This window comes from Aquarana catesbeiana, linkage group LG06 (assembly GCF_042186555.1).
Source record: "Aquarana catesbeiana isolate 2022-GZ linkage group LG06, ASM4218655v1, whole genome shotgun sequence".
Classification (NCBI taxonomy): Eukaryota; Metazoa; Chordata; class Amphibia; order Anura; family Ranidae; genus Aquarana; species Aquarana catesbeiana.
In genome coordinates, this window is record NC_133329.1 from 92,198,950 (window position 1) to 92,217,662 (window position 18,713).

The 18,713-nt window shown below is 43.4% G+C and overlaps 1 protein-coding gene across 4 annotated transcripts in view; it reads right to left on the reverse strand.

The window, feature by feature from the left end:
- CHTF18 (chromosome transmission fidelity factor 18) overlaps nucleotides 1-18,713 on the reverse strand; it is a 122,120-nt gene that overhangs the window by 39,910 nt on the left and 63,497 nt on the right. For all 4 annotated transcript variants that reach the window (XM_073636435.1, XM_073636433.1, XM_073636434.1 and 1 more), the window contains exons 13-16: nucleotides 12,215-12,313; nucleotides 11,768-11,898; nucleotides 10,100-10,268; nucleotides 7,852-8,076 (exon numbers count right to left, since the gene is read on the reverse strand). In XM_073636435.1, the coding sequence (XP_073492536.1) occupies nucleotides 7,852-8,076; nucleotides 10,100-10,268; nucleotides 11,768-11,898; nucleotides 12,215-12,313 (624 nt within the window). The remainder of the gene's footprint in view (nucleotides 1-7,851; nucleotides 8,077-10,099; nucleotides 10,269-11,767; nucleotides 11,899-12,214; nucleotides 12,314-18,713) is intronic.

The window sequence follows — 18,713 nt, forward strand, 5'->3', positions numbered from 1 at the left end:
GATCTCCAGAATGTTGATGGGTAAGGTCCTCTCTGTCTTGGACCATACCCCTTGGACCGCAGCCTGTTCCAGAACTGCTCCCCAACCTGACAGACTGGCATCTGTTGTTACCACCGTCCAGGTAACCGGTAGAAAGGATTTCCCCTTCTGCAGGTTTTCGGGTATGAGCCACCAATTGAGGCTCTGACGCACAGCATGCAACAGGTGCATCGGAAAGTCTAATGCCTGAACCTTCTTGTTCCAGGTCGACAGAATACTGTGTTGCAGCATTCTTGAGTGAAACTGAGCATAGGGAACTGCTTCGAATGAAGACACCATCTTCCCTAGTAGCCTCATACAAAGGCGGACTGAGGGACCCTTCTTGGTCCTTACTGTCAGAATCCGCTCTCTCAAAGCAGTGATCTTTGCCTGGGGTAGAAATATTTTCTCCTGGCTTGTATCTATAATCAGACCTAAATACTCCAGTCTTCTTACTGGTTTTAGGAAAGACTTTTCTAAGTTGAGGATCCAACCCAGGTGTTCTAGATACCTGACCGTGGTCCTCAAGTTTCCATTCAAAGAGGCTACCGACCGGTCTATCAAGAGCAGGTCGTCTAGGTATGCTATGACAGCTATACCCTGAGCCCTTAATCTGGCCAGAGGAGGAGCCCAGATCTTTGTGAACACTCGAGGTGCAGTGGCTATCCCGAAAGGCAGAGCCACAAACTGGAAATGGCGCTCTCCTACCTCGAAGCGCAGAAACTTCTGATGAGCAGGAAAAATGGGCACATGCAGATATGCATCTCTGATGTCTATTGATGCCAGAAATTCCCCTCCCTGCAGGGTGGGAACTACTGTTCGAATTGATTCCATGCGGAAGGATTGAATCCTTAGGAATCGGTTCAGATCCCTTAAGTCCAGAATGGGCCTGACATCCCCATTTGGCTTTTGGACCGTAAAAAGGTTGGAATAGAAGCCCAATCCCTGGTCCTTTGCGGGAAGGAACTATCATAATGACCTCCTGCGACAAAAGTCGCTCTAATGCTAGAAGGAGCGACTGTTTCTTCTCTGGGTCTCTGGGAACATTTGATCTGAGGAACCGAGGAGAGGGGAATTCCTGAAACTTCAGCTTGTACCCTAAGGTTACCGTGGAGATTACCCATCTGTCCTGGAAGTCCTCCTGCCAGAGCTCTGAGAACTGTCGCAGTCTTCCCTCCACTCGAGTGAGCGGGGGCGCCCCCTCATGCAGAGGTCTTAGTGTTTTGCCTAGTAGGCTTCTTTCCCCAGGACTTCTTTTGTCCCTGGGGTTGACTCTTGTCTCTGGACCCCGATGGAGGCGGCCGTCGAGACTGCCTGGAGGCTGAAGCCCCCGGCGCTGGGGAAAGAGTCCGTTTGAAAGAGGGACGCTTACTCTTCTTCTTGACAGGTAAGAGAGTGCTTTTCCCACAAGAGATTCTCTTGATGTAGTTATCCAAGTCCTCTACAAACAACCTTGCACCACGAAATGGAATCCCAGCCAGTAGCTTCTTACATGGTGCTTCGGCTGACCAATTTTTCAACCATAGGATTCTACGTATATGCACCAACCCCAGTGAAAGACGGGAGGTTTGTACGATAGAATCTCTAATGGCGTCAACCACAAAGCATAAGGCCGCTGGAAGGTTAGCAAACCCCTGGGCCTGCTGTTCAGGTAATACTTTGATGACCTGCTTAACATGGTCTCTTAAGTATTGACAGACTCCAATCGCTGCTACTGCAGGTTGGGCCACTGATCCTGCTAAGGAGAAAACATCCTTCAATAGGGATTCCATCCTTTTATCTACAGGATCCCTGAACTTCTGAGCATTGTCTACAGGACAAGTCAGGCTATTATTTACGGAGGAAATGGCGGCATCAATAGCCGGTATTCCCCACATTTTAATAAACTTTTCTTCCATCGGATAAAGTGTTGAAAACTTTCTCGGCGGAAAAAAACGTTTGTCTGGGTGATCCCACTCAGAATAAATGAGCTTTTCAAGTAAAGTATGAACAGGAAAAGCATGTGCTGCTTGGAAAGGTTTTAGTGACCCCAAAGCAGAAGAGGATTCTTTAGCAGTTTCAGGTATGGGCAACTTAAATGTGGAGCGGACCAATCCAGTAAGGATCTGCACTAAGACTTTCTCCTCTTGGGAAGTCGCAGAGGGTCCCTCTCCACCTGATTCCTCCGAAGAGGAATCATCCGTCCCATCCTGAACCTCTGAAAGGAATTAATCTCCTTTATCCCAGAGCTCCTCTGTCTGAGGGTCTTGGGGAACAGAGGAAAAATTGTGCGTTTTCTTCCACTGAGTGAAGACGTAATCACGGCCATTAATCTTTCCTCTAGACCATTAATGGTTCAGGAAAAAACCTCTTGTGTAATATATACAGGGGCTGAAGTGCCAGAAGCAGGTGTAGCCCCTGACCCGGATGGCTCTCCCTGGCTAGCCGTCCCTGGCCCATCTTTAGGGGGGGAGGATGCTGCCGACAGGGGGCCCTCAGAACCTGAACGAGATCCCCTAGTGTCTCTGGTTCCTGGGGTGCTTGAACCTCTTCTACCCATAGTGCAAAGCAACAAGGTGTGAGGTATACAAATGAACACTGCCCGCTGAGCGATGTAGTCTGGCTAAAAGCCTTGCTACCCAATGCTCAGTCTGGTGTTACTTCAGTAAATGCTGCCTAGGAGAATGCCTGTGTCCCACCTTACATGCGACCGTCAGCTCTGTGTCTCTCAGAAGGCTGAGTGCACCTGTACAGAGTGCCTGTAATAGCCTGCAGCTGGCCTGAGTGGGAGTCTAAGCACTCTGTGCTGACGTCCCGCCCCCTCCTCTACCGTCCCCCCCCCCTCGAGTTTTGAAAAAACCGAGTGCTTCCCGCGCTGCCGACTCTCCTGTCATGCTTCCGGAGAAAAGGCTGGGGATGGGGGGGGGGGGGGGGAGGCTGGTAACAAGATCTGCCTGAACGGCTATCTTGAGAGATGGTGGCCATTAGGCCGCAGAGCCCGGGTGGTATAACCACTTCCTAGACCCCTGTGGCCCCTCTCTAGCCTGGGGGGGGAACATTCAAACATGAGAAATCCCCCTTTCCACCTTACCTGTTTGCAGCCTGCTTGATACGCTGGGACATAACAGCGATTACAACACCTGAGACAGAGTCAGCATGTGTAGGTTTGTGCTCTTGGCAGCCCCCGGTGGTCACAATAGGCATAGCATGCATTTACCTTAAAGGAGAAAAGCCACTAGAACTCAAAAATTCTGTGGAATCTCCTCTTACCTTATCCAGCCGCAGGGTGCTGTTTACACAGACCCAATCTTCACCTCTCACGGTGGGCTCCGTTTGAAAAACCGTCAGAGACTGGGGCCCCCATCAGTAGGGGGATCCAACAGTTCTGGGACCGTAAAGCACCTCGCCAGAAATTAGGAAGTTTAAAGCCATTTTCTGATCTGCGGGGTCCAGCTCTCTAAAAAGAGAAGCATTACGGGTAAAACCTCGTTTCTTCGGACACGAGGCCCGGGTACCATTCAATTCGGCCATGAAAAGACACTTTGAATGGATCCGGTTCGCCTGGCTTGCCCCAGTATAGGATATTCCCTTTGGAGCTCAGCACAGGACATCTTTACACGTCCATCACCTAAGACACTGGCGTAAAAACTGAGGTATCCCTGCAAGGGGGAGGGATTATATAGGGGGTTGAACTTCCTGATAGGGTGTGCCAGTGTCCAATCACCAGTGATACCTATATAACCCATCAGTAATTACTGTGGCTCTGTGTCCCGTGATGTTCGAGAAAGAAAAAAGGATTATACATAATTTTTCTGAAGCCGTTCCGACCTGGTCTCCAGCGGCGGAAGCTCTGCAGAGGACACGGACAACGGCTGTGAAATGAATGGGAAGTGACGACACCCATAGAGTTACTATGTAGCTTACGTTGTCGGATGTGTCCTCTACACCTTCCTCTACAGTGAAGCCGCAGCCAAAAGCTCAACGGATTGGGTCGGATCAGCTTAAGAATAGGTATGTACAATAAAACCTTGGATTGTGAGCATAATTCATTCTGGAAACATGCTTGTAATCCAAAGCACTTGTATATCAAAGCAACTTTCCCCATAAGAAATAATGGAAACGCAGATGATTTGCTCCACAACCATTTATTCATAGGTCTTTCAGTTTATAGTCCATATAAAAAGATTATAGCAATGCAATAGGTTGTGTAACCATAAAATGTCCATCCACAAAATAGAAGCCTCCACAAGGGGATTAGAAGCAAAATCCAGCAGGAGTGTATAAGAGAAGAAAGGCGCCTCTAAGTGTAGCAATATGGTTATATTTAATGAAGGTACAACATTTACGAACTCACATGGTGGATGTTTAAAAGAGGCACATCTAAGTATGCAAGCATCCGGGTAAAGCTGTCCACGTAGACTATCCCTCACACCGCCGGCGCTCATCGCTGTCAGTCTGCAATCGTGACTGGGAAGACTACCCTGCAGTAGAGCGATCTGAAAAGCGAAGCCTGAACCGCTCGTGGAGCGCAGTGTGGAAGGGATGCCATTGATGGTGGTGAGAGGATGGTCTATGTGAACAGCTTTAACCCAGATGCCTGCATACTTAGATGTACCTGTTTTACTAATCAACCATATGAGTTGCTAAATGTTGTACCTTCATGAAATGTAACCGTATTGCTACACTTAGAGGCACCTCTCTTCTCTTCTATACTCAGTTGTGACATGACACTACTTGTATATCAAGACATCGGTCATTTATCAAGTCAAAATGTATAAAAAATGTTTGCTTGTCTTGCAAAAAGCTCTCAAACCAAGGTTTTGCTGTATTACTCATTTTTTTTTTTACAAGGCTAGATAGGTTGGTGTTAGATCGTGGGTGTTTATAGATACAGGGATTTTAGTTTTAGCATGGACTTCTGCTTTAATGGGTAAGCGCGGGTAACCCTTACAAAAAAAATGCACTCGCGCTGTGGGAAAACAGCACTAGAGAAGCATCAAAGCACCCTTACTCAGTTGCCTCTTAGACCAAAAGCTATGGTCAGCAAAGATATGCAAGAATGCAAACCACAGCGCAATACAAATGACTAAAGTACAAGTGCTGTGTATAAACAAACAGAATAAAAATTAATACAAGTGAAAAAACACAAAAAACTGACAAGCATGTAGCCAGTGAAAGTCCGTGTTAAATTGTATAAACAGTCCCCAATACAATTTTCTTCAAAAAAAAGCACCTGTGCAAACGATATTCCGAAGGGCTGTGGTGCTCAAAAATCACACGGGTGATCCGTGCTTCACACACCCCCTTTTGTGCTTAAACTCACCAGATGGAATGGACCCCCTTAGCAGTGCTGCATGTGGGTTAACGAGGCTTAGACTGGTGAGCAGGGAGATGAGAGGACACTTCATATGCATCTTCTTTTGTAATTCAAACTCGTACATAAGGAAAGAACCCATATAGTGTAGAACCTCTTGGTTTATTTCAATAAAAGGGTAAAATCTCACTTACAATGTAGCAGAGTAAAAAGCACATTGGTTTAAATATCCACAGAAAGTCGGCTCGCACCAGGAAACCGCTTGGTTTTCTCACGACCTCGCCCTACGTCAAAGTAGATTCCGGCTCCTCATCGACGTCACGTCCAGCGAGCGGTGGAACGCAGGTGAGGTCGTGAGAGAACCAAGCTGCTTCCTGGAGCGAGCGGACCTTCTGTGGATATTTAAACGAATGCACTTTTATATTCTGCTACATTGTAAGTGAGATTTTACCCTTTTATTGAAATAAACCAAGACATTCTACACCATATGGGTTCTTTCCTTACGTACGAGTCTGAATTACAAAAGGAAGATACATATGAAGTGTCCTCTCATCTCCCTGCTCACCAGTCTAAAGCTGGCCATACACCTATAGATTATCTGCAGATTTTCTATGGTTAGATGGAAAAAGTGCAACAGATTTCTCCATGTTCGCTAAACTGTGTGGATGGAGGAATCTCCCACTTTTTCCATCTAACCATAGAAAATCTGCAGATAATCTATAGGTGTATGGCCAGCTTTAGTCTGATTGACCCACATGCAGCACTGCTAAGATGTCCATTCCATCTGGTGAGTTTAAGAACAAAAGGGGGTGTGTAAAGCACGGATCACTAGTGTGATTTTTTGAGCACCATAGCACTTTGGAATATCATTTGCACAGGAGCACTTTTGAAGAAAATTGTGTTGGGGACTGTTTTTACAATTTAACACGGACTTTCATTAGTTATATTGTCAGTTTTTAAATTTTTTTTTTCACTTGTATTAATTTTATTCTGTTTGTTTATGCACAGCACTTGCACTTTAGTAATTTGTACTGCACTTTGGGTTTGTTTGCGCTGTGGTTTGCATTGTTACATATTTTGACTTTGTCATGAACAGCAGCAACAAGATAAGTACACATAGCACTAGTACATCCAGCGCGGGTGATTTTTTATTATTATGGTCAGCAAAGAGCTTACAGAGCATCAAGAGGATCTCATTGTTAGAAGACGTCAGGAGATGAGTACAAAAAAAAAAAAAAAAAAAAAAAAAAAATGAAAATCTGTGGGGTGACCCGAAGCACTGAAGAAGCCTTCACAATCTGACAGATTTAGAGAGGGAAAAGATTACCAGGGCAAGATGTGCCATGCGGATAGACCTCTACCCCAAAAGACTAACTTCTGTCATAAAAACGAAAGGTGCTTCAACAAATTTATAGTTGCATATTTATGTAACCATGTCATTGTACGTTATTTTTATTTATCCCCCTTTAAAGACTTTGTTTTGTTTTTAAAAAGGATTTTACTGCATCTGAGCACTAGAAGCCAAAAACAATTTAATTAATTTTGAATGTTTAAAGCAAACTCTCCCATCTATCCATCCATGTCCAAGTTTAAAAGTAAATATCATATACTTTGTCTATTTACTAATGCTAGCAGCATAAGGATTAAAAATAATCAATGCTGATTAAGAGAGCGAAGTTACACTAACTGAAATGGACAAATAGGTCACATAAAAGGTGGATAAATTTAATTAGCGATTCATCTTGGTCTGACCCCCCCCCCCTCATCTTAAAAATCTGGCATTTTTAGCGGTGTGTAGACATTTTTTATTCTCTGTATATATTGTATGCAGTATAAAGATGTCAACCAAAGAAATATTTCTCTAAAGTAAATAATGTTTATGGAAAAATCATGAGTACTGTAATAAAGGATATGACACATGAGGTGTCTATTTTAAAATTACACATTAATTCTAAGTATTTTCTCTTGCAGAAGGTAAAGTTATACTTGCTAGCTTTATCTGTGTTGCCCTGAACGTCACCTGCTCTCCTCATGCTGCAGCGCTATTAAAGCAGTCTATACAAAACTGGATGAAGGAAAAAAGTTAACAATTTCCCTGCTTTAGAATATATGAAAGATCCTTAATAGACACTCTTCAATGTACCTGCTACATTCTAGAACGGGGGTCTCAAACTGGCGGCCCTCCAGCTGTCGAAAAACTACAATTCCCATGAGGCATTGCAAGGCTGACAGTTACAAGCATGACTCCCACAGGCAGAGGTATGATGGGACTTGTAGTTTTGCAACAACTGGAGGGCCGCAAGTTTGAGACCCCTGTTCTATAACTACTGCACAACAATGACTACGAGTCTAATGAATTAGCATTATCTAGTGGCCAAAAGGGGTACTGCAACCAAGGAAACCACAGCCACACTGTCAAGTTGTCTAATACACTTAGGATGATCTACCTTATTTACTAAAAAAAATAAAAATAAATGACAAAAAACTAAACAAAACAAGTGCTGGAGAAACAATGTAAGAAATGGCTAGGCAGGATGTACCTCGTAATGGCTGTTGGGATAGGCAATCCGAGGGATATTGTTGGCAGCGAAAAAGAGGTGGAAGGCAACAGGAAGGAAAGGCAAGTATTTCATTAGCTGGAAGTTCTGCCCATGCATGATCATGGTATTCACAATGTCTGTGAACTCCAGCCAGTCCATAGCCAAACACACCGTACCAAAACTGGACTCCTTAATCTTCATGTTTAAAAAGTTGTCATACAGTCCCTGTGGAAATAAGAGAAGCATGGTCAATATTCAGACATCCATCATTCATAGCAAACCAGTTCATGCAGAACAGTGGTAAACAAACTAAAAAGGCGGGTCTAATCTGTGAGGTTTGATGGCCAAAATGAGGGAGACCTAAGCTACCTTTTCATCATTAATGGTCATGTTGTTCTTATTCTAAAAAATCAAATATATAAAGTGTGACTGCAAGGGAAATGAGAGGCTTTTCAGATGCTTTGGTGAATTTATTGCCATCAAGGAATACAGTTTTCATGATGGGGTGTACTTGGTCATCAACAATGTTTAGATAGGTAGTACGTTATCAAAGTAACATCAACACGAATGGAAAGACCTAGAAGATTAACCAAAGTATCACACTGCCTCCACCAACTTGCCTTCTTCCCATACTACATTCTGCTGCCATCTCTTCTTCCCCAGGTAGGTGATGCGCACTCCATCCCCCCCCCCCCAGCCATCCACATGATGTAAAAGAGAACATGATTCATCAAACCAGGCCACCTTCTTCCATTGCTCCGTGGTCCAAGTTCCATTGGTCACGTGCCCGTTGTAGGCGCTTTTGGCTGCATGGGCACCCTGACCAGTCTGCAGCTACACAGCCCCAATATATCAGTGGTTCTCAACCTCAGTCCTCAAGTACCCCCAACCGGCCATGTTTTGGGAACTTCCCTTAGATAAAATAGCTCTCGTCAATACCATATCATGGATATTGATTTAAAGCAGTTGTGCAAAGTAAAGGAAAACCTGAAAACATGGCCCGTTGGGGGTACTTGAGGACTGAGGTTGAGAACCACTGCCATACACAAACTGTGATGCACTGTGTGTTCGGACACCTTTATTAGAACCAGCATGAACTTTTCCAGCAATTTGAGCTACACTAGCTCTTCTATTGGATCAGACTACACAGTCCAGACCTTCGCTCCTGAGGCGTATCAATGAGCCTTGGCCACCCATGACCCTGTCGCTTGTTTTCCTTCCTTAGACCACTTTTGGCCGGTTGACCACTGCAGACCGGAAACATCCCACAAGAGCTGCAGTTATGGAGTTGCTCTGACCCATCACAATTTGGCCCTTGTCAAAGTTGTTCAAATCCTTACGCTTGCCCATTTTTGCTGCTTTCAACACATCAACTTCAGGGACAACATGTTAATTTGCTACCGAATAAATCCCAGCCACTTTGAGATGCCATTGTAATGAGATAATGCTATTCACTTTACCAGTCAGTGCTCATAACGTTATGGTTAATCGGTGTATATACACATACACTGCAGACCTTGCTTTGCACTTAGTAGTGCTGAACTATGGTCGTTCCTCTCATTTAGTAGTAATCTATGGTCCAAGCCTCTGAAACTCTTGAGGTTGCCCACCACATATTCTGACTAGGAAGGTAAATGGAGTGAGAAGGATGGCTGTCACCAGCTTTTATTATTTCTTGTCATAACAAAGATGGCAGCTCTAAGGCTGCAAATTCTGGGAATCCCTTAGTGCCAGTTCACACTTGTGTGACGCGGGAAACCTGTAAATCCACTGCGGGTTCCCGCATTGCACCCGACTCGCAAGGCAGTTCACACTGCCATATGCGAACTGCAGGGAGTGCCAATACAAATGTTAATGACACCCCCATTTCAGCTCGCATATCGCACTGTGAACTGACAGTTCGGACATGAATCGGATCGCATGGGTGTGAACACCCATGCAGTCCGATTTTGGTGCGGACCAAAAAAAGGATCCTGTGCGAGTTAGGTCCGAATGCGATGCAAATTCAGCCATACTTTCCCGATGGCTAAAAATCGCATCGCAGGACATCGCATGGACCACATGCGATCTCGTACCACTCGCTGGTGTGAACCGACATTTAGGCTGCAACTGATCCTTATTTTGATTTTTCAATTAAAAAAAAAAACAAAAAAAAAAACCCACATCGGCAGAAGGAATCACAATTTGCCATTGCAGTTTTGTCACTTTTCAATAAAAACTGCCAGTGGCAACGTGAAGCCCTACTTACCATGGTCAGCTTCTCGTACTCGCCCGCTGCATAGGTAAGGTTTAAAACATGGTGGAACCTTTGTGCCATGGCACTCAGTGGTGTCCTGCCCAACAGGTTCAGAGGGTCATTTTGGTTTCCCAGAAGGTGATGGATGTCTGGTGCAGATAAGTCTTGGCCAATACGTTTCCTTAAAAAAAAAAAAAAAAAATTAAAAAAAGGTACACTAGCCATACAAATATTAACCATTTACACCAATGGAAGAATGTGTGCTACATCCGATGGCCTTTGATCAGCAGGGAGCATGTTTTAGATCACATATGTACAAAAATGTTTTCACCGAAACAGCATTAAAGAGTAACTCCAAAAAAACATCCCCCTCTGGGTGATCTATGTACGTTGCAAGGATTTCTAACAAACTTTGTTGCAGATTCCTACCTTTTTTTATTCTGAAGGGATAGCTGTTTGTCTGTGCCCATGTGCTGAGTGAATCTGCATGGGAGCTGTTTTAAGATTATCAAGTAGCTGCTGCACCTGCAGGACTCTAACGAGGAAAGCTGCAGGATCTGCATCCCTTTAGATGTGATTTCCCTTTGGGAGTATCTCGCCAAAATATGACATTTTTCTTTCAGGGAATGCCCAAACTCTGACTTTATCTTAGTGCAGACTTCTGGGAAAATCAGTGAGCCAATCATACAAGCAGATAATGACAATTTCAGGGGGCGTTCTGTACACCTTGTGTGTAGAGAATGTCTCCAGGTTGCCATATTGCATTTTACAGAAAATTACAGCACTGCAGATTGAAAAGGAAAGGCGATTTTTAATATCAATTACAATTATATTATGCTATATTTATTTTTTTTTATTTGCCAATTTTTTTCCCCACGAAAGTGCAGTTACCCTTTAAGGGCTGGTTCACACACCACAAAAACACACTACAGATCCGTTCTAGATGTATTTCTGCATACAAATTTTTTATGTGTTTCCAGATGCTTTCTTCCACTGTACTGGGGGCCCGATGCGTTTTTTAATGCATTTTACCATGTTCCAGTGTAGGAAAATTGCTTGTTCTACTTTTTTTCTGGAACACCCTGGAACTGACCGCACTGGTGTGAACTATGCAATTGGAAACCATATAACCTACTTCCCATGATGCAGAAAAAAAAAAAAATTGACTGCATGTGGTGTGAACTGTTCCTTAGACCCCTTTCACACTGAGGGCGTTTTGCAGGCGCTATAGCGTTAAAAATAGCATCTGCAAAACGCCCTAAAACAGCTGCTCCATGCACTCCAGTGTGAAAGCCCGAGGGCACTGGAGCGGTGCGCTGGCAGGGCGTCAGAAAAAGTTCTGCCAGCAGCTTCTTTGAAATCAATGGGGCGGCGTTGCGATATCGGCGGCGTTTTTGCGGGTGGATCTAACCCCTTTTTGGCCACTAGCGGGGGGTTAAAACCGCCCGCTATCGGCCGCATAGCACCGCTAAAACGGTGCTAAAAATAGCGCCGCTTTAACGCTGACGCCCCTAGGCGGAGCAGTGTGAAAGGGGTCTAAGAGATACCTCCTTGATGGTGTACAAGGCATGCTAGGCTTTACAAAAGAAAGCCCAGCACAGCTTGCACACTTTTGGTCAACCACTGGCAAAGTATGGATAATAACGCCATGCAATCACTTAATTAAGGCCTTTGCCCTACCTCTGTACTTTGGGGAGTTGGAAGATCTCCTGCCACACAAAGAAAAGGCTCTTATTTTGGTCTTTCTGTCCAATCTTCATGGTTTGAACTGTTTTCACATTTAAATCTTTCTTCCCTCGGCCACGCAGGAACTGACAAAGCAAGTGGTTATAACATGACAAGTTAATATTCACATATCTGGACTCGGTCAAACACCACGTATCTATAAAGTACCATAAAATTAATAAAAAAATAAAAAACAAAACAATCTCAGTATGATGAAAATAAATCACTTTCTGCACCCGTTGTTTCTCAAAGTGAGGATGAACACAGATAAATTGGTCTGAGTGTCATCGCTTGCTTGTTTTAGGTGCCCTTCCAGCAGATTTTGCTAAATTTTCGGTAATGTAGTAGCTATCATACAATCATCCAACAAGTGAACCATGGTATGGGGACATATGAACATACCTGTAATGTATTAATGCAGGAGCGGATATCATTTTCGGTCTTCTCACACAAAGCCATTAACGCCCCAGTGTCAGTTTTCATGCCTTGCCTAACCGTGATCTGCATAAACACAACAGGGAGGTATTACAAACAAGGCCATGTGCTGGCAGGAGTCACATGAGTTATTAAACTGGTATACAGCAATGCTTAAAACTGAACTCCAGGAAAAGCAACTCATTAAAATATATTTCTCAATAAGAAAAACAGAAATGGAAGGCGCACACACCTAGTGCATTACCAAAGATAATTTCATAATAATAATGTTTTATATAAAAGTGGGTACTCACAAAATGCAACTGACAAAATGCCATAAAAACAATGCATGGGCATGCACAGAACACGGGGTACAGCTAATGCGTTTCGGGGGAGCTCCCCGATTACCTCATCTGAGGAAGGCATCCACCCAGTTTTGGATACCATATATACCTTTCACACCACCATTTTATTTGACATTGGTTACTCCACACCTTGGAAGACCCATTAGCGCTGGAAGTGACCGTTTTTTAGATTTCTCAATAACCACAAACATAAATGTGTGACCAAATGTTTTGCAAGCCCAGATATTATCTTGTAAAAAAAAAAAAAAAAAAAAAAAGTAGCCACATTCAACACAATGCTGTACATACCCTGTGCAGAGAACAGAGCCGTGAGAGGAGTCCTGCAGGCTCCACCTACTACAGGTTGCCTGCAGAAAACTACAGGGGGTTGGGGGAAAGATACAAGACCACTCACCCTGCAAAAGGTAAAAGAGCAGCAGTATCTGGTATTTATTACAGGAAGCTCCTGTACAGAAGCATTTTCACACTGGAATACGGCACAGATCTAAAAGAAATACACAAAGCACACCAAGATCGAAGAACGCACATGCACCTTGTATTTAACCACTTCCGAACCGCTGCACGCCAATATACGTTTCAATTTTGAAGAGGGATATCTTTGTTATGGCAACAGCTAGCTGCCATAACCCTAGTATCCTCTTCTTCGGCGGGCGGTCCGATTTCCGATAATAGCGGTCTCTGCGGCGGATTCGCCGCGAGATCACTTTTCTCGGCAGCGGGAGAGGGCCGCTCCCCTGCCACTCTCCGGTGCCCTCCGCTGCTTACTGGAGCCATCGGTAGCGGCAGAAGCGATCGGATCCTTGTCCTTGCTGGGTATGGAGACGAGTGAGGGGAAGATGGCCTCCACCCGTCTCCATACCATTGCAGGGCGGAAGCGATGTCAAAACATCACTTCCGCCCATAGCTCTTAAAGGGACATTTTTTTAATTGCATTTTAGTGTAAATATGAGATTTGAGGTCTTTTTGACCCCAGATATCATATTTGAGAGGTCCTGTCATGCTTTTTTTTCCTATTACGGATGTTTACATTCCTTGTAATAGGAATAAAAGCGACACAATTTAAAAAAAAAAAAAACAAATGTAAAAATAAAAAGGTAAAATAAATAAGAAAAAAAAAAAATTTAAAAACGCGCCCCGTCCCGCCAAGCTCACGCAACATGTAGAATTTTTTAAACGTCGCCTATGGAGATTTTTAAGAGTAAAAGTTTGTCGCCAATTTTGAAGCGTGACATGTTACATAGTAGGTGAGGTAAAAAAAAGTCCATCAAGTCCAACCTATGTGTGTGATTAAATGTCACTATTACATTGTATATCCCTGTATGTTGCGGTCGTTCAGGTGCTTATCTAATAGTTTCTTGAAACTATCAATGCTCCCCGCTGAGACCACCGCCTGTGGAAGGGAATTCCACATCCTTGCCGCTCTTACAGTAAAGAACCCTCTAAGTAGTTTAAGGTTAAACCTCTTTTCTTCTAATTTTAACCGCTTGCCTACCGGCTCACGCCGATATACGTCGGCAGAAGGGCACGTACAGGCAGATTAGCGTACGCCTTTAAGAAACGGTGTGCATGCGTCGCGACCTCCGTGAGTGTGATCGCGGGTCCTGCGGACTCGATGTCCGCGATTGTCTCACGGACAGTAAGAACAGGGAAATGCTGATGTAAACAAGCATTTCCCCCTTCTGCCTCGTGACACTGACACTGATTACAGCTCCCTGTGATCGGGAGCGGTGATCAGTGTCGTGTCACACATAGCCCATCCCCCCTACAGTTAGGATCACTCCCTAGGACATAACCCCTACAGCCCCCCCTAGTGGTTAACCCCTTCACTGCCAGTCATATTTACACAGTAATCAATGCATTATTAATTGCGCTGATCGCTGTATAAATGTGAAGGGTCCCAAAATCGCATCAAAAGTGTCTGATCTGTCCGCCATAATGTCGCAGTCACGATAAAAAAAATAAAAATAAAAAAATCGCTGATCGCCGCCATTACTAGTAAAAAAAACAAAACAAAACACAACAATAAAAATGCCATAAAACTATCCCCTATATTATAGACGCTATAACTTTTGTGCAAACCAATCAATAAACGCTTAGAGATTTTTTTTTTTACCAAAAATATGTAGAAGAATACATATCGGCCTAAACTGAGGGAATTATTTTTTTTTTAATATATATTTTTGGGGGATATTTATTATAGCAAAAAGTAAAAAATAATGTGTTTTTTTCAAAATTTTTGCTATTTTTTTGTTAATAGCGCAAAAACAAAATATAAACACCGCAGAGGTGATCAAATACCACCAAAAGAAAGCTCTATTTGTGGGGAAAAAAGGGACATCAAGTTTGTTTGGGAGCCACGTCACATGACCACACAATTGTCAGTTAAAGCGACGCAATGCCGAAGCGCAAAAAGTGCTCTGGTCTTTGGGCAGCCAAATGGTCCGGGGCTTAAGTGGTTAATGAGTGGCCACGATTCTTGTTAAACTCCCTTCCTTGAAAAAGTTTTATTCTTATTGTGGGGTCACCAGTATGGTATTTGTATATTGAAATCATACCTCTCAAGCGTCTCTTCTTCTTCTCTTCAGACCGTTTATTAGCTTTGTTGCCCTTCTTTGTACTCGCTCCATTTCCAGTACATCCTTCCTGAAGACTGGTGCCCAGAACTGGACAGTATACTCCAGGTGCGACTGGACCAGAGTCTTGTAGAGCTGGAGAATTATCGTTTTATCTCTGGAGTTGATCCCTTTTTTAATGCATGCCAATATTGTTTGCTTTGTTAGCAGCAGTTTGGCATTGCATGCCATTGCTGAGCCTATCATCTACTAGGACCCCCAGGTTCTTTTCCATCCTAGATACAATGTTGGGTATCAATTTACTCGGTGTAACATTATCTTTCACAATATAAAAAAAAATTGGGCTACCTTTACTGTTGTCTTATTTTTTAATTTAAAAAAAGTGTATTTTTTTCCCCAAAAGGTGCGCTTGTAAGACCACTGCGCAAATACAGGTGGCAGAAAGTATTGCAACGACCACCATTTTATTCTCTAGGGTGTTAGAAAAAAAAATGTATAATGTTTGGGGGTTCCAAGTAATTTTCTAGCAAAAAAAAAATGTTTTAACTAAACAACAAATCTCAGAAAGAGGCTTGGTCCTTAAGTGGTTAAACAATATTTGCTTATCCCAGAATTCAGCTTTAAGACTGGACTTTCCCTGTGCAGTTACTCTCATTGAAATCCATGTTATATAATGTGTTACTGCAACATACAAAGCACTGCATACAGAGGTAGCGGGTGTCATATTAAATACAATAGTCTCTCTATAGTCTCTAATGATCTCAAAAAACCCCCCAATGCTTTTAGCAGCCAGATTCCACATATTTGCCTAGGTCTTATGTCCCATTAGGAAGTGTGTTGCAAATTTTTATACATTGAAACAAATAGGACGGCTTTTCATTCACATTCGGATAGCATTTCATTCAAAATGCAAATTTTAAATGATAGGTTTGTTTTACAATATTTTGTGTTGTAAAAAAAAAATTGCTATGTAGAATACTTAAGATGGTTATTAACCACTTCAGCCCCGGACCATTATGCTGCCTAAGGACCAGAGGACTTTTTACAATTTGGCACTGCGTCGCTTTAACTGCTAATTGCGCAGTCATGCAATGCTGTACCCAAACGAAATTTGCGTCCTTTTCTTCCCACAAATAGAGCTTTCTTTTGATGGTATTTGATCACCTCTGCCGTTTTTATTTTTTGCGCTATAAACGGAAAAAGACCGAAAATTTTGAAAAAAATAATTTGTTATAAAAAAAATCCAATAAACTCAATTTTAGTCATACATTTAGGCCAAAATATATTCGGTCACATGTCTTTGGTAAAAAAAAGGTCAATAAGCGTATATTTATTGGTTTGCGCAAAAGTTATAGCGTCTACAAACTAGGGTACATTTTCTGAAATTTACACAGCTTTTAGTTTATGACTGCCTATGTCATTTCTTGAGGTGCTAAAATGGCAGGGCAGTACAAACCCCCCCACAAATGACCCCTTTTTGGAAAGTAGACACCCCAAGGAAATTGCTGAGAGGCATATTGAACCCATTGAATATTTATTTTTTTGTCCCAAGTGATTGAATTGACAAAAAAAAAAAATAATATTTACAAAAAGTTGTCACTAAATGATATATTGCTCACACAGGCCATGGGCATATGTGGAATTGCACCCCAAAATACATTTAGCTGCTTCTCCTGAGTATGGGGATACCACATGTGTGGGACTTTTTGGGAGCCTAGCCGCATACAGGGCCCCGAAAACCAATCACTGCCTTCAGGATTTCTAAGGGCATAAATTTTTTATTTCACTCCTCGCTGCCTATCACAGTTTTGAAGGCCATAAAATGCCCAGATGGCACAAACCCCCCCCCAAATGACCCCATTTTGGAAAGTAGATACCCCAAGCTATTTGCTGAGAGGCATATTGAGTCCATGGAATATTTTATATTTTGACACAAGTTGCGGGAAAGTGACAAATTTTTTTTTTTTTTTGCACAAAGTTGTCACTAAATGATATATTGCTCACACAGGCCATGGGCATATGTGGAATTGCACCCCAAAATACATTTAGCTGCTTCTCCTGAGTACGGGGATACCACATGTGTGGGACTTTTTGGGAGCCTAGCCGCGTACGGGGCCCCGAAAACCAATCACCGCCTTCAGGATTTCTAAGGGAGTACATTTTTGATTTCACTCTTCACTGCCTATCACAGTTTTGGAGGCCATGGAATGCCCAGGTGGCACAAAACTCCCCCCAAATGACCCCATTTTGGAAAGTAGACACCCCAAGCTATTTGCTGAGAGGCATGGTGAGTATTTTCCAGCTCTCATTTGTTTTTGAAAATGAAGAAAGACAAGAAAAAACATTTTTTTTTTCTTTTTTCAAAATTTTGTGACAAAAGTGAGGTCTGCAAAATACTCACTATACCTCTCAGCAAATAGCTTGAACTGCACTTATGGGACTCGCCACGTCACCAAGTGTTACTGCAGTGCTGGTTTGACTACGACCGGGGTGTACTAGGCTGCTGGTGCTTGGCAGTTCACCAAAACGCTACCAAAAAAACTGTTAGCGATCGCAGGGATCAGGCCTGACTCTGCGAACGCTGCAGTTATGCGTTTAGCGTTTTGTAAGTGTCAGTGATCGATCGATACTGCACTTGGGTGGGCTGGGCCGGGCGGAGGGGCAAAACGCAGATGCTAGCAGGTATCTGGGCTGATCCCGCTAACACTGCGTTTTTGGGAACCCTAAACTGCTGGGGACGCTAGTATAGATCTGATCAGATATTGATCCGTTCAGATACTATACCACTAAGGGAGGCGTATGCTGCATGCGTGGGTGTTAGCGGTACTGGCGCTAATCTGACGCTGCCTGGGGCGACACATATCACCGCCGGGCGATCAGGGGGCTAAACCTTTATTCGGTAATAGGGGTGTGTAATGTGTGCCTGGCATGTTCTACTGTGTGTGTGTTTGGTGCACTCACATTTCAGTCTTCTCTCCTCGGCGCCGGAACGGAAACTGCCGAGCCGAGGAGAGATGACATCACATCCCCTGCCTCGGTGTAGTACACTGAGGCAGGGGAAGAATCTCATTGGCTGGGAGCGATCGCGAGGGGGGGCGACGATTGGATGGCCTCCCCCTCATCTCTGATCGCTGCCAGACCAAAGGCGACCGCCGCTGGCACCCGCGGGAAGGCAAGGACGTATATGTATGCCCTTTTGCCTGCCCGTGCCGCTCTGTGGACGTATATAGTCGTGCGGCAGTCGTCAAGTGGTTAAAAGTGTTACCAAACCCAGGACTCTGCATTAACTATATCCAATCACCCACAGTACACAGAAGATGGAAATGCAATTATTTTAGTAAAACAGCTACAGTGCCTTGAAAAAGTATTCATACCCACTTAAAATGTTCCACATTTTGTCATGTTGCAACCAAAAACGTAAATGTATTTTATTGGGATTTTATGTGATAGACCAACACAAAGTGGCACATAATTGTGAAGTGGAATTAAATTAATAAATGTTTTCATGTTTTTTTTTTATAAATAAATATGTGAAAAGTGTGGTGTGCA